General features: G+C 33.8%; 1 protein-coding gene across 1 annotated transcript in view; it reads right to left on the bottom strand.

Annotated features, from left to right (window-relative positions):
• The window catches only part of LOC119071742 (leucine-rich repeat-containing G-protein coupled receptor 5-like), a 173,783-nt gene that overhangs the window by 45,958 nt on the left and 112,015 nt on the right, over nucleotides 1-15,810 (bottom strand). Inside the window, exon 3 of the mRNA XM_037176774.1 lies at nucleotides 405-1,027. Coding sequence (XP_037032669.1) covers nucleotides 405-950 — 546 coding nt within the window. The 5' untranslated portion in view covers nucleotides 951-1,027. The remainder of the gene's footprint in view (nucleotides 1-404; nucleotides 1,028-15,810) is intronic.

Genomic DNA, 15,810 nt, shown 5'->3' with positions numbered 1-15,810 from the left:
AATTAAACTATTCTATCTAACGTTTTATCTTGCGTTTTATTCAAAGCAAGCTTATCATTGTCGACACAATTAAATAAAATCTTCTACTTCATTTGTTAATCACTCTCGCTGAATCTTTGAAATCATTTGTTTCAACAAAACTTTATTTATATATTATCACATCAGGCAGAGCTTATAGCTGATTTTTTGATATTATCTGCCGATAACAGGTGAAAGAGCCGTAAGACGACTTTATTCATTCTTTCTATGTTCTTACTAACACATCTTTGATCAATACGTCGTATTTTAGACAATGGGGCAATTTAATCGTTTAAGGCCAGTATAATGAAACTACAGATAACAGTAACTAATAGAAAATCTCTGTAAGAATCTAGGGCTTAAAATAATCGTCAAAAATTACTTACAATTTCCAACGAAATCATATTCCGGAAAATGCCATCATCCATACTTATGATACTATTACCAGCTACATTCAATTCAATCAAACCGACCAAGTCATGCAGCGCCGTCAAATGAATGGTTGTGATTTGATTGTAACTCAAGTCCAACAATAATAGACTCTTTAATCCACGAAATGCATCTTTCTTTAAATGTGTTATCGAATTTCTACTTAAATTTACGGTTTTCAATTGCTGCTGTGCATCAAAGTTACGTGAGCCAAGATCATCAATCTTATTCTTGGACAAGTCCAACTCTTCCAACTGAGTATAGAATTGTAACGTAAAATGCACATTTAGGATTTGATTCAATGTCAAATTGATGTATTTAATGTCCGGATTTAACTGAATTGGCACGACTTCCAGTCCGGCATTGATACATGATACACGTAAGTTATGATCGACATTACATTGGCATTTCGATGGGCAGAAGCTATTGGTCCGTTGAAAGAATAATATGCAAATTAGTAACAGATTCCGTGTGATGCCATAGTGTAGAGGCAATGATGACATTTTCGTATCGATCCTTGGTTCGAGCCGGTATGTGTGTGTATTTCGACGACGATTTATGTCAATTTGACGTGTATCACCTGGAAAATGAGGGAAAAAGGCAAATTACAAAAAGAATTTATTTAATAAGAAAATTAGCAAAGTTTAATAATTTTATTTTCGTTTTTTTTTTTTACTTTTTTGTTACTTTCCGAAGATAGGGGAGAAACGAAATTATCATCATGAATAAATACACCCAGACTTTTTTTTATATATTTATGAACAATGATAAACATAGGTTGGAATAGCTATGCAAAGGGAGGAAAAAAATAGACAAATGACGGTGGTTATTTGAATAAATTATTGCAAATTTAAATTGAACTATTAAGGGAAGAGACATTTTACTGGTTATATGGGTCGTGAGATTTGTGTTCATTTTTTTAAAATGTTACATTTATACTTACCAACAGGGATTTATGCCCTTTACATTTTTATGAAAATTGCATTACAATGTCGATAAATTTTCAGAGGGTTTGGGTTGGGCATACGATTGTAATTATTATTAGTCTCGTGAGGCTTTACGGTTTTTCTGCTACATTTACTTTTTTCTACGTTTTTCATAAATTTTATTCAGTCCTTGTCCTTGCAAATAGTTTTTTTTTTCCTATTTTTAGATTTTTTTACTTTTTGTTGAGTTTGAGTATGATGTTAACATAAATTTTAGTAAAACTTCATTGCAAAGCAAGAAGGACCGAAACCGTCGCGTCCTATGTATATGTGTAGCCTATGAAAGTTCGAAAAAAAGCTTTAATTAGTTCACATACGCATGAGACGATGAATCGATCGAAATTACATTTTAATTACGATTCGCTAGAGTAGTTCGTGTGTAAAATGGTATATTGTTCTTGCATCGACATTACTTTCGCCATGTACTCATGAGTATATTATGTAACTAGGATCAAAAATGTGTCGTTTTGACCCAGATGGTGAAAACGTCTAAGGATGGAGTGGATCGCAAGCGATATCATGTTTGACATTTTGGAATTGTTAAATATCTTTTACAAATTTGACTTCGACGAAAAAGTGGGAAATAAAGAAATATTTGCAGACCCTGGACAAAGAAGCGGGAAATAAAAGTGAGAGAGAAAGTTGTTGTTTTGGGTCTATATCTGGTGAGAGAATGTGACGTTATTGGTCCGTCTAAAAATAAATGAATTTTTTTGTCTTGCGGCCAGAAAATGCGCCATTAATGTGTAAACAAAAACCAGTTTTTCGATTTTTCTGGCCTAATTCCTAACGTAGTTCTAAGTCTTTGAAGGAAAAAAACGAGAAACAAAAATGATTAAAAGAAGATTATCAACTCTTACATTATCACTTTATCAGGTCTTTAGGGCAATGGCAAGGGTACGCAAGACCACTGAAAAAGTAAATGTAAGTTGAGTCTGAAAACTTCACTTGTTCTTTAATTGTTAAGTGGTTCTTCATTTGAATATGTGAAACATTAGGAATGAATATTTGCATTAGTTTCTCCTCGAGTTGCTTTCAATTGTTGTGTTTCGAATGAGCGTTCTGTTTCAATTTAAACATTCAGGGGTATCTAACCAACAAAATGATATGCGGAGAAGAGTTTATGTGTTGACTTAAACGAAAACATGCCAACTAAGTTAACAAATTACTTGGCAAGTACTTTATCGACCGAACCAAGAATATATAATAATAAAACGAACAATAAACAAGTTCTTATTTGACTTTATTAGTCTCTTTACTGTAATGAGTCCTTCTAGCCGGAAACCCTTTTTCCTAGGGCATATATACGTTACGTATGTATGTTCGGTTTTCTTACAACACAAGAAAAACCAACTCAAAATGTAATTTAACTATTCCGAAATCCTAATTCGGTTTATAATGTCAATAAAACCTCCCCCCAGTAATATAAATCTCGAACTTATCCTTTAGCCTCGCATATAAGTTAAAACCTCAGTAGTCATAATGACGTCTAATTGGAATTGTGGTAAACCAATTTCCCATGGCACAATTTCACGCATATATTATCAAACTTAACACTCAATTCTTTTGACATTACATCGGCATAACAACGTAAACTCTCAACGATATAGAGTCCCCCATATTATATATATGTATCCGACGCAATAAGTACATGTATGAATTTTAGCCACTTTTCCACCCTTCGCGTCAGCATCGATATCATAACTTAACGTTGGGACCTAATCTAAACAACAATAACCATAAATTTATTTCAAATTTATGTGCATAATTAGTTTTAGGCATATCATTTCACAATATTTATGCGTTCCATTAAAAATTATAATTTTCAATATTGTAATGGTTTGATTGCTTTATTTTGTTCCAACCATACATATATCAGAAATGGAACAATTTACTTGATTACATGGCGCTATACCTCCAACGCACTCTCGTCAACTCTTCATATTAATATTGTGTGTATTTTGTATTATAATAGATGGTTGGGAGCATATAATATAATTGTGTTGAGTGGCAAACGTTATGCATTTGAACTGGAAATATTTCATTATTGAAAACTCTACCACCGTATTTAACTGCATTTATTGTTTTCATCACAGAAAATTTACGAACATAAATATAGATGGAAACATCAAAGGGGTTTGGCTTATTTTTAGTCTGTGCAGTTCTAAAAATAATAATAATAATAATAATAATAAAAGTGCTACGTCGAAAAACTCAGCGACACATAGAAAATGAACGCATAGCACACATTAAATTTATAGTTTTCCATTCTTTTTTATTTTTCAATATATAAAAGTTTTATGTGCCTTTTTTTCGTTTGATATTTTCCACACATCATACAGAATGGTTCAGAAGTGAAGATTAACTCCAGACACACTAAAAAATGCAAGATTAAAAATGTCGAGCTACTTCTTTTCACAATATTATTTTAAGGATCTGGAATTATAATTTATTGCTTCGGATATCGTGTTACACTTCTGATGTGCCGGTTAGGAAGAATTGAATGCACAATGAAAGGTTTATTGTGATACAGTGGACGTCAGTGAAATTTAGGCATGAATTTGCTTCAAATTATTGAAATATTTGCACAAAATATTTCTAATTCCATTTCCCAATTTTCATTGCAGATGCGGAAGGATTTTAAAAAGTGTTCCATTTTCATGCTCTGTGGCCTCTCAATCATCATTCACTTGTTCTCAAACCATTCTGTTTAGTTTAGAAATTTTAGACGATTCCAAATTCAAAGGGAGCTAATATTATTGCGCCATGTATTTCTTATGGCGCAATTATTATCGCACTCCAATTTTAGAGCGAATGCGCTATTGAGAATTTTTTCAGAGTTTTCAGAAATTTTTTCGGAACTTTTGAGATTTTTTTTAGGAATTTTAAGAATGTTTTTTGGAATTATTCAATAATTAAAATTCCCAATAATAAGCCCTGTTCTATGACCGTTAGAAAATTCCCATTTTTTGCATATTTTCTGGGAATTTTATGTATGGCCGCTGCGTTGTTAGAAACAATTTAAATTGAGCAGTTTTTTTATAAATTAATTTTTAACGATAGAGCTGTGCGAAACGACATTTTCGTAAATGCTCTCAAAGAGGCAGTTGCTAACACAAATACATTTAAGCAAATACAGAGATAATTATAGAGTGAAACCAAAGCCGTAAGAAGAAAAAGTCGACATTGTTTTTTGCGTTTTTTTAAAAGAAGATAATGTGGTGAGTTTTGATTTCAATTTAAAAAATAAAATACTGCGTTTTTTTGAAATCAAAATAAATTAAAAAGATGTTACTGTTTCCCGATAATTAAAATTCCCGATAATAATCACTGTATTGTATGGACATGGTCGCTTACATCGTCGAAATGATTATTTAATTCTTAAGAGTCAGATATTTTCTGTATTTGTGTTTTACTTGAGTTTTTGACTTGTCCATATACAAATACTTGCAAAATTCATGAAACATGTTCCAGCGGAAGGCTTTTTTTTAAATATTTTTAAATATCACCATATATTAAATCTATTACTTCAATTGTTGACAGTATGTTGTAATGATTGACACAAAATCTTTGCCTTCATTAATTTGATCGTACAGATTGTTATTTAAGAGAATACCGAGGAGAATACTAACTAGAGCGAATCGCTTTTTTATCGATGTTATTGACAACAGATGAAATTGACGAAATATTATTTCTGTTTGAAAATTATATCTTATAATACCGTACCCACCCTGTGCGTGATTTGTATGTAATTTGAGTTGTCAGTCAAATATCACATCCATGCACTTACAAGAGGTGCAATAAAAGAATGGAAATAAAACACACAAAACCTTATAGGTAGAAAAGTGACACTTGAAAATTTATATATCTTCCATTCAATGAATATGTTTGCTAATTGTCCGTATTGAATTGTATGTTATATCGCCCACATATTTCACTAATAAAACGATAAATTTATAAATAACAATTTAGTCAAAGTAATTGTGTGTAGGAAAAACCAATTTCGTTTGATCGATGGTGATGTTGTTAAAATGGCAAAATGTTTAATTAATTGTAACTTGAAGTCAGTGAATTGAATATCGCTGGTAGAAGTGTTGGAATTTTCTTCGTTTTTATCTTCTTTTTTTTTTGTGCTGAGCACATTTCTCTCGCCCATTCGTATATATATGGGCGATTGCCATTAAATTAAAGATAGAGTTACGAGAGCTCTATGGGATATATAAAATAAAAATCAATATTGCTGCATGGATATTGCCTGTAGCTGTCGGTAAAAAATTCATTTGAAGTACTCAATGAATATTTATATAAGCTAAAGGGTTTGATTTGGGTTTTATTCAATAATACATATCTTCTATTATATACGAACAAGAGGATTCGATTCAATGGAAATTAAAGTTTCTTTTCAAAGAACTTTTCAGCAGAGAAGCTATTGATCCGAAACAAATTAAAATAGATCGGCGATGCTCCATTCTGTGTGTGTGTTTTTTTTTTCTCCTCTACTTTCAACAGACACTGAAACAGCTGACATTGATAAGTGAGAAAAAAATGTTTTATAAATGGCTTAATGAGAAGGTCAGGTCCGAAGTCAAACTACTAACTGTTCGTGTTGAGAGAACGTTGATTTAAAATTTCGAAGTTTTTCTTTATCGAAAACAAAAAAGCAAAGTTTTTCATTTAACAAAACCGCTGACTCTATACATGAAAAGAACGAATGAAAAACTACACAAAAAAACTAGCAAAGTTCGTTTCTGAAACTAAAGCTGGACCTGGTGCTCAATAAAATTGATGATACAAAGAAACTTATTTCAGTTGACAATCGAAAAATGTTATGGTGGAGCAAGGTTAAAACATCTTGATAACGTTTGAAACGAAACCATTAATCGTTGGGCTTCCCCCCGAAACTCTTATTTTTCAGACGCTTTAAAGTCATTAGAAATCATTGAAGACGTACTAGATAATAACTTGGGACTCCTTATCATGTTAGGGAGTGAGTTCAACGAATTTACGGCTGTAAATGTTATCAATGAAATGGCCGTAATTAACTAACACTACAATCCAAATCACTGGGGACAAATGACATTACCGAAAGAGTCTCTCTACTTCAGTGGGCTCTCACCCACCCTAAGTATCAGTAGCATTCGCATTAACCATTCATTGTTACACTAAAAGCCCAACAAATTTCTATATTGTACATAATGGTCACACGACAACAAAAAGTTGTATAAATAATATTTTGATTAATGATCAACAATGATTCATTCATAACGCACTCGTTTCGCATTATAATATATCACAACAAAGTGTATGACATTTTCGGATTCTTTTGTGAATAATTTTGCGCCTTCTGGCTGTTATTAAGACACACTTTCTGAAGTGGAAATATGAACTTCGTTCGTTCGTTCGTTTTTTCCTGTTGGGTTGCAGATGAAAACCCAATTACGTAATATTTTCATCAGAAAATTCATTATTTATATTCACTTTTTTCGTGCTTTTACCATTTCGATCTTATACACAGAGCTATCCCATGTCGGTATACAATGGTGTGGTAAATGGCACACATCTATACAGAAAAAACAACGAACCATATTTACAACAATGTGCTACACAGTCGGTATTTTTGATGAACAAAGGGATAATACGGAAAGTATTACGAAACATTAAGATATCGTTCCACTGTGTTATCATATCTTTAATGTTCTGGATTCTCGTTGTTGGTGGTTTTTTTTTCTTTGTTTCCATCAAAAATATCCTCAAGAGATAAATTAAATGGATTTTGTTTACCTTTAGCCCATTAATAATCATAAGCTGGATGGTTAAAGCTTTAATCGCGAGGATTAACATTTTTTCTCCCTCTCTCTCTATGTTTTGCTCGTTGCGTACAACGATTATTGCAATCTTCTTCATCTGTTTAATATGACGTCGTTTCGGCAACAATATATCAAGTGATGTAAATTTATATTATATGTAGGTTAAATATGCTGTGTGTGTAGCCAAACAAACGTCTCTTCCTATGCGTATAAAACGATGAAATTGATAAGGGAGTAAAATGGTTTACTTGCTACGATCGAGCATTTCTTGGTTGTATTTTATTTATATTAATGGGATGGTTTAGTGCTACACAGAATAAAAAGGAATAAACTAAATTCAATTTAAGAGGCAATTACGGAAAAAGGCATGTAGTCATAAAGATATCGGCTGAAACGAGTACATGATGGAACAACACTAAACTCTATTGTTGTGAAATTTATCGACTTTAATTTCTAACGCCGTGTATTGTATTAGAGCATGTGCTTGCTCTGTATGGGGTTGTGGTTTTTCAATTTTGATATTGAGAAGAAGAAAAGAAGATTCACAAACGATAATTTGAAAATGGCAAGCGTATCGCCATATAATCATTCAATCTTTTAGTTCATTTCATTTAGGGGTCCCTTGGTCTTTGATGCAAAATCTCTTACTTCATTAGTTTAATCATACTTTTTGCAATATAAGTAAACACACTACCTTTGGGACATTGGTTATTTTTGTTGTCGTTGTCGTCGATATCAGATGAATGCCAAAATATTATTCGACATAGTGGCGCTATGGCCTTGATTCTTGTATGGTGCTTCTAACATGACGAGACAATACATACAACTAATCGTCCTCCCGGTCTTGCATATTTATATTCAAACAGAATCATTAGAAGAATTGCTTCCCAAAAAACCTTCAGGGATACAGACCATACGAGAATATGGTTCAAACATAGTGAATTAGATCCTTCATTTAACATGCCATCGAATAGTCAAGGTACACAAATTTGGTAGGAAATTTAGTATCATCGTACAAACTAGGGAAGTACGGGTGTGCAACAGTCTCCCATCAGTGCCACTAGACCTGAATTTGTTTACGGATGGCCCGTTAATTAATGAATCAGCGGGTACAGGCCTCTATTGTGAAAGAATCAACTCCGGCACTTCTCTGCCGCTCAGTTCGTGCTCCTCTATTTACATGGCGGAGATGAGAGCTATTATAGAAGCTATTTTAAGGCACATTGTAACACTAATGACGATGTATGTATCTCTACAGATAGTCAAGCAGCCTTAAAAGCATTACGTTCGCCTGTTATAAAATCTGTTATCACTCTTGAATGCTGAAACTTACTCAATATGTTGGCTGAGTGGAACACAGTAAAGCTAATATGGGTGCCAGGACACTCTGGAATTAAAGGTAACGAGGAAGCGGACATTCTAGCGAAAAATGGTGTAGATGTACAAACAGATTTCATAGGTCCCGAACCTGTAATGGGTACTCCATACAACTGTATTAGACAAATAATATCATCACTGCGTAACATCAAATTCATTGAGTTCTGTGCAGATAATACGAACTGTAAACAGGCCAAACATTGCATAAAAATCAGCAGAAACAACTCCAAGTTTTTATTAAACATCAGTAGGACGAGACTCAAAAACTATACAGGGGTAATGACGGAACACTTCCGCTTTAACAATCATATAACCACGCAACCTTATTAGGTTCGATCAGATGTCATAATTTGTGGACAACAACCTGATGAAACGCATTATTTGTGTTGCGGTTGAGTTTCGAACCCACAATTGGACATCCAATAATGCAATGTGAAGTCTCAATTTAGACCCTGCGCTATTGAGTGGTACTCCCTCATAGCGATAATTTTTACCCTAGCCTGTCGATGCGCTTTCGAAATATTCATAGGATAAGGATCTCAGATCTTACTAAAAATTTCAAGGAAAACGAGTTTTTCGGGGCGTTACAAACCAACTCTCCCATTAGACAGCTAGCCAGTAAACGATTGAGTAGGGCGGGCATCGGGGAATCAGGCACACGAGATCATAGTATGCGTCCTTTTACGACATGTAACGAAAAGTCATGACTGTGCCAGATTCGCCCCTTAGAGGTGAATCTGGCACACCATCAATTTGTATATAAGAAAAGTATATTTTGTATACTTTGATGGAAGCCCTGTGCATGCGAATGACCTTGATACATTTGACTTCTCTCTCTCTCCTCTCTCTGGTTTCTAGGTAAAGTTGTAACAAAATCATGATTACAGATTTACTTTTACAATCCAATGAAAGCGAACCATAGAAAACAAAAATCGACGCTTTCCCCCAGTCTTGCTAAAGCGTATTATCCCATTTACTGTTGTGTTTACTTAAATGAGTGAATTGTTGCCAAGAGAGTTTCTGCATCATATTAATGTTAAAAAAAGAGTAGCAACAAAATTAATCCATAATTCTTTATCACGACCGCACATTTATTTATATGAATAAGTTGCGACTGCATTGAATTAAGTTAAACAAATGAATGTATCTCACTGTTTTGGTGTATATCATTTGTTACATTTCCTCTCTATAAATGTTCATATATATGGATGTAGGAGATAGAAAGTATGCACTTAGGATATTAAACTTTGTGCGCCATTATCCCTAAGCTTTAGCAAACACCATATTTATTTATAAGATATATTTCGTACATTTTGTATACTTCAATTGAATGAATAAAGAACATTTTGGCGTTTATATATATATCTACATCCCTCATCCCTCGTATTGTGTCAATATGTAAGTGTAAATGTTTTATAGAAGTACACATTCGTTTGAATTTGTTTATACACCGACGAAAATCAGACACAATTGTATAGAGTATACTGTCGTCGAGGAAGTGGGAAACTCCTCAAATCCCAAACAACCAGGAGAATCACAGTATCGAAAAATCATCATTGTGCATATTGAAACGATACGCATGTATAATGCATGAAAGATTTATTTTCAACCATTGGAGAACATAACACATCAGATTCGGTATATCGGATGTGTAGCATCGGAAAAACAACAGCGCGTACGAGTTAAATAAAAAACAAAAATCTTTTTTTTTTTTAAATAAATTGGATGTTTTCATGCAAATTTATTGTATTTTCAGTGAAAATTGTGATCGATTGAAATGTTTTTTTGTGTCTCTGAAATACATTCTATTCAGAGCATTGAATGACTGACGCTGGTTCGAGTGACCTAAACTAATCAAAATTTTATGTCTTTCGTCAAATTATATTTGCCTGTACCTGAATGTATAGACGACGACAATAGTTCTGTATGACAGACTTCGATTTGTAGTTGCAAGTTTTAGTAGAAATCAATAATTTAATTCTCGTCGAAATGGGGGTTTTCGACGACCTAGATTATTCGAAAGTTAATTAATTAATGATTAGGGCTCACAATACTGATTTGCTTCAGTAGATTTGTTTGGCAATAATGTTTGCAGGTTGATTGGAAATTTAGAGAGCAAGAGTCGGCAAATAAACCGGATATTTTGAATGGAGTAGTTCTCATTAATTAAACGTTAACCAACAGCAAGTGTCTCATGGTACAATCATTTTGTTGCTTCAATTAGTGTCAACTTCCTGCTGACTCGGCCCACTTATCATAGGGATCGATAAGTTGGTCGAGTCTGCAGGAATTCGTGCGCCCCTTCTGTGTATTTTGGGCGTATTCTTACGATTCTTAGATTAAGGCCATTTTTATGTAGATACTCAATTATATGTCTTTGTTTTAGTAGTTTAGTCGGAAAGCTCCAAGTGGTTTCGTCCGGGCTTTTATAAGCGCCGAACAGTGTACAAGTGCTCCAATGCCTCTTGATACAGTTACTTCATTGGTTTTGACCTATTTTGCATAATAGATCTCATAACCCTCTAGACATGTTCAGATTGTTTATTGTGTCGCTTTGCTCATAATAACAAAATCCTTGACCAATATGCAACGTGAATAATTCTGTACTGTGAAAGTAATGCCAGGTATGTTCGTAATAGAACTTAACTGAATAAGCAATGTAATATCGAGTGCATCTATCTGCAATGTAGATTCGACATGCATCCGATGACAAATGCAAAGTTTATTGATTGATTCGATCCTGAAAGCAAATCGAGAACTCGACCGTTTCCAATTTGTTAATTTTTCAATAATTATAAGCTCCGAAACGAGAGACAAATTTGTGTCACATAACCCAACATTAAGTCAATTTAGATGTTTCGTATTTAGAGTGAACGTTTTGAATTATTAACGAAAGATTATGGGTTGGGTATGCTTGCGCTGAAATTGTGTATGTCATTCATCATACAATAAAAGGAATCGTCCAAAATAAACAACTGGAACAACACAGCACAACAGTTGTTCCACCTTAAGTAATATTAAATTCTCCTATGAATTCTTAACGGCCGATCCAACTACTCGCTCGGCTCATTCCCATTCACTACAACAATGAATGAGTTGACTATAAACACTACAAAAAAACATTTTTGTTTTGCTCAAACAATTAAGCACTCAACTTTTTGTTCTGCCGACTGTGTACATCACGAATGATGTGTGTAGTATACTGCATCGCTTCATAACGACATCAACAAACTTTTATGGAATCATTATCATGCGGCAAACAATGGCCTCTCTACGAATGATAATGGTGAAGGTACATTTGTGATATTTTCATTCATTCATTCGTTCTTATATTATGCCAACATGAAAGCCCATCATACCATCATTATTCTTCGTCTTGTATTTTTCTTTCTTCGAAACTTTCACAGTATACAGTGGTGTAACAATACAACACGGTGGAATGTTGTCGAAATGGGAAACATATGAAAATTGGTGACGGCTTCAAGTATCTCTTTTGTTGTTTGATTTTAACGTAAACATTATGGTGATGGGTGTACTTGCAACATAAAACAATATTCACAATCCAAAAGTCATTAAAAAATCCATTAGATACACCTCACGTTACTCACTCTCTTGAGACAAACCTCATTAATCTTTAGTCACACAAAGCACATACATATACGGTACATCACACGTACCACATATATGTATATATCCAGAAAGCAGATCGCTTTTTTTCTATTACCTCAACAGAAACAACAAAACGAAATGAAGGAAACGAGAAAAAAAAATTTCACCAACACTCAGGACGATCGGCGTACAATAAAACCTTTTCCATGTTTTGCATATTTGCATGTGAAAATAAGTTCAGTGTGCGTTCAAAGAAAAACCGAGGGAAATTCACAGTGCTTTTTTTCGCTTGTTATTTTTTATCCGAACGATTTTCCATCCGCGTTCATTGACTCAGAATGAAAATATTTTGCATTTTGCCTAAAAAAACATTTCTTTCGACTTTAAACAAACTTCTGAGTGAATGTTTGAAGTGATGCCTTAACATCTTTGTCACACCAAAAGAAAAGACAAATGACACGCTCGGCGAGCATTGCGTGCATATACATTTATATGTGTATATAGCGCGTACACACAGAGTCATGTTATACAAATAATCTCGTTTCATCGTTTATCATGTTTATTTATACATAAAATAACATTGTTAAACTTTTAGGCTTTCCAAGGTATTTTATCTATTTATACAGCATTTTTGGCCTTGCAGAACCATATTTTATGTTACCCTTTTTTAACATGTCCTCATATAGCCCGAAACCTCCCCAACCATTAAAACGCCATGTAATTTACTCGACTCTTTCACTAATGATGGTTTGTACAGGAATGCCAAACTTCACCATTTTCTATGTACATTTTCAAGCTCGTCTCGTGTACGTGCTAGGAAAGGAATATGTCAGGAGAATGTTGAATGTACGGTCGCAATATATTTATAGATGATATCGAAACGGTTTTCATTCTGTGTGGAAATGTGTATTTATATGAGAGAGAAAGAGTGTAGCACTATGTAGCACAAAACTGGGATAACTGGGTATTATTATGGGAAACATGGAGTAGGAGTTCTAAGTTCTAATAGATAGTCGTTTTCCCCGAAACAAAAGATTTGTGTATTTCTCGATGAATTATTTTAACATTAGCAAGGTTATAGGGAACTTCATTTTGTTGATTAATTTTAATGATCCGGAGGGTTTTATTGAGAAATATTGCATTGGATTTGTCAAAATACTGTTAATTAAATTGTGTTTGCAACCCGAGAATATGCTTCGTTTCATGTCGGGGGAAATGGTTTGAAATATTTGTTCGTAATGAATATGGGGAACAACCGATTTTCGAACAATAAAACAATGGAAACGGGATACTAAGAATTGTTTGATTTTGCATTATGGCGACATTTTTCGTGGTAAATTACAATAAACCAATTTCCTTTAAAAACGTTACGAAGTACAAATCATTGCACGTTCGGGCGTAACGATTGTGTCCTGTGTGCTATGCTAAATGGATGAAATCAGTCTGGTTTGTATTTGGTTTTCCAATTGTCATCACCAACAACATACATGGTCGGAACATTTGCACATTTTACCACTGCTTTTTCGGTGAATATAAATAGGCAAGCAAAATAGCATTACGTTTGTTGTGCTAACCAAAACAACTGTAAACTTAAATGCATAATACAGTTTCCTCTTATCTATTTACTTTCCTTTTACCCCTAATGAAATTCAAATGCAAACACCATTGATTCGATTTTTCTATTGAAAAATAACGTCAAATCATGGGATGGATGTGTTTCAGCCGACGGGCTACCCGTACGTATTCTACTTGGCTTAGTACATGGTTTGTTTTCAAGGTATGGAAATTGTCAATTCTCTATTTCTTCTACATAAAATTGTCGTATCCCACTGCAATCATATCGCCAGTAACTATAGAATATTTTACTTCTTTTGATCAAATTAGTTTCAACAATTGGATAGAAAATCTTGTACTTCATTGGCTTTTTATTGCTGTTGCAACTTACTGACTTTCAAAAAGTATGAAAAAGTGCACCGAAGTGCACCATTGAACCTAAAAAAGTTAGGTCCATCTGTGTGCACTCAGTCACTGAACCTTGCAAAAAACTTTTTTTGGGTTCAATGGTGCACTTTGGTGCAAAGTTGTGACTTCCCAAATGGCTTCGGAAATCGAAGGTGCGTTTTTGTAATTTTGCAATGCAATTTCGAATGCATTTGTAACGTTTGGGTCCGCGTAACATATACTAGAAAAGTCACATTCCAAACAAAAATTGACACAGCTGGGACGAAAAAGTGGGAAAAACGGTTTTTGTTTTGGTGTGAGAATTAGACGTTTTTCGTCTGCCTGAATATAAAACAGATTTTTGAAATGAGTGAAAAAGTGAATCAAATATTTCAATTCTGTGAGAGCAAATTCAACCTTACAGATATGTATGAACGACATAAATAAACACCGTAGCCCCAGTCCTTCGTACGAGCCAGTCGGAAAGATTCTAGTGTTTCAGTTGCTTTTATTTTTCTTTCGACTGACATTATCCTGCATAGAAAAATCCAAAAAAATAAAAACATTTCTAAAATAGAATTTAAACAAATATTTATGCATTTTATGTTGAATAGAGAGACATAGAGTGCATACATTTTCGAAAATATTATGTACGTTGAACACCCTTCTCGAAAAGACGAGAAAAGAGGTCTTTTGAATTGATAAACCAAATTTTCAGTGAATAAAATCATCTTCCTCTCGTACAAATGTACTCCACATTCGTTTACTCCATATATATAATGGACAAAAACAACAATATTACAAACAAAAACGATAAAATCAAAACAATTGAGTCTTGCATACGAATACACTATGGAAAATATAAAATTTTTGTATAGACTCAAAGCGAACAGCGACGTATCATATACAAATGGTATAGGACTAGAAATCGTATGTTAGGATATTCGCCTGAAACTACGGTACACTTTTGTGGTATATCAGTCAGCTATATAATCAATATAGTGCCTTTCTTCTTTCGAGTTTTCAGAACAATTCACAATTCACAATGGAGCACATTGCAAACAATAGAGCAAAATGCAGATGTTATCGGAGCAAAAAAAGAGTAGTGAATGGGGGGCAGTTCTCCACGGATCCATTTTGAATCATTACCAAATCTATTCAAATCTCCTTCAGCAAATGTCGGCATGCAAATATGAAAACTATTTGCTATATTGTGCCGGAGAAAAATAGCTGAAGTACCGATGCTTACGCGGAAATCTCAAAATGTAATTTAAACTCAACAATATATTAGGGTGCCGTACGCAATTTTGCGTTCAATTAAAATATGGTACAACGTTCAATGAGCATATTTTAAGTTAATGAGATAATATTTACAATCGTGGTACGTAGTCATTCCTCATTCCGTCTATACACCATCAGCCCACTACCCCCATACATACCGGATTGAAAACATTCAAATAACTCAATTTTCAACATTAAAGACAATTTGGTAGGCTTCCTTTTAAAAAGTAAATATTTGTGGATACGTGAGCTCGTTACGAACTAATATTTTTAAATTGGAAATGTACTGTACGGTGTGTGGTGGTTTGTTATTTCGGTAAATGATGGATATACGTAATATACGATCACAAAGAGAGAAAGAA

This window comes from Bradysia coprophila (genome assembly GCF_014529535.1).
Source record: "Bradysia coprophila strain Holo2 chromosome IV unlocalized genomic scaffold, BU_Bcop_v1 contig_5, whole genome shotgun sequence".
Taxonomy (NCBI): domain Eukaryota; kingdom Metazoa; phylum Arthropoda; class Insecta; order Diptera; family Sciaridae; genus Bradysia; species Bradysia coprophila.
The sequence above is the reverse complement of the archived record's forward strand: the minus strand, read 5'-3'. Positions and strand labels throughout refer to the sequence as shown.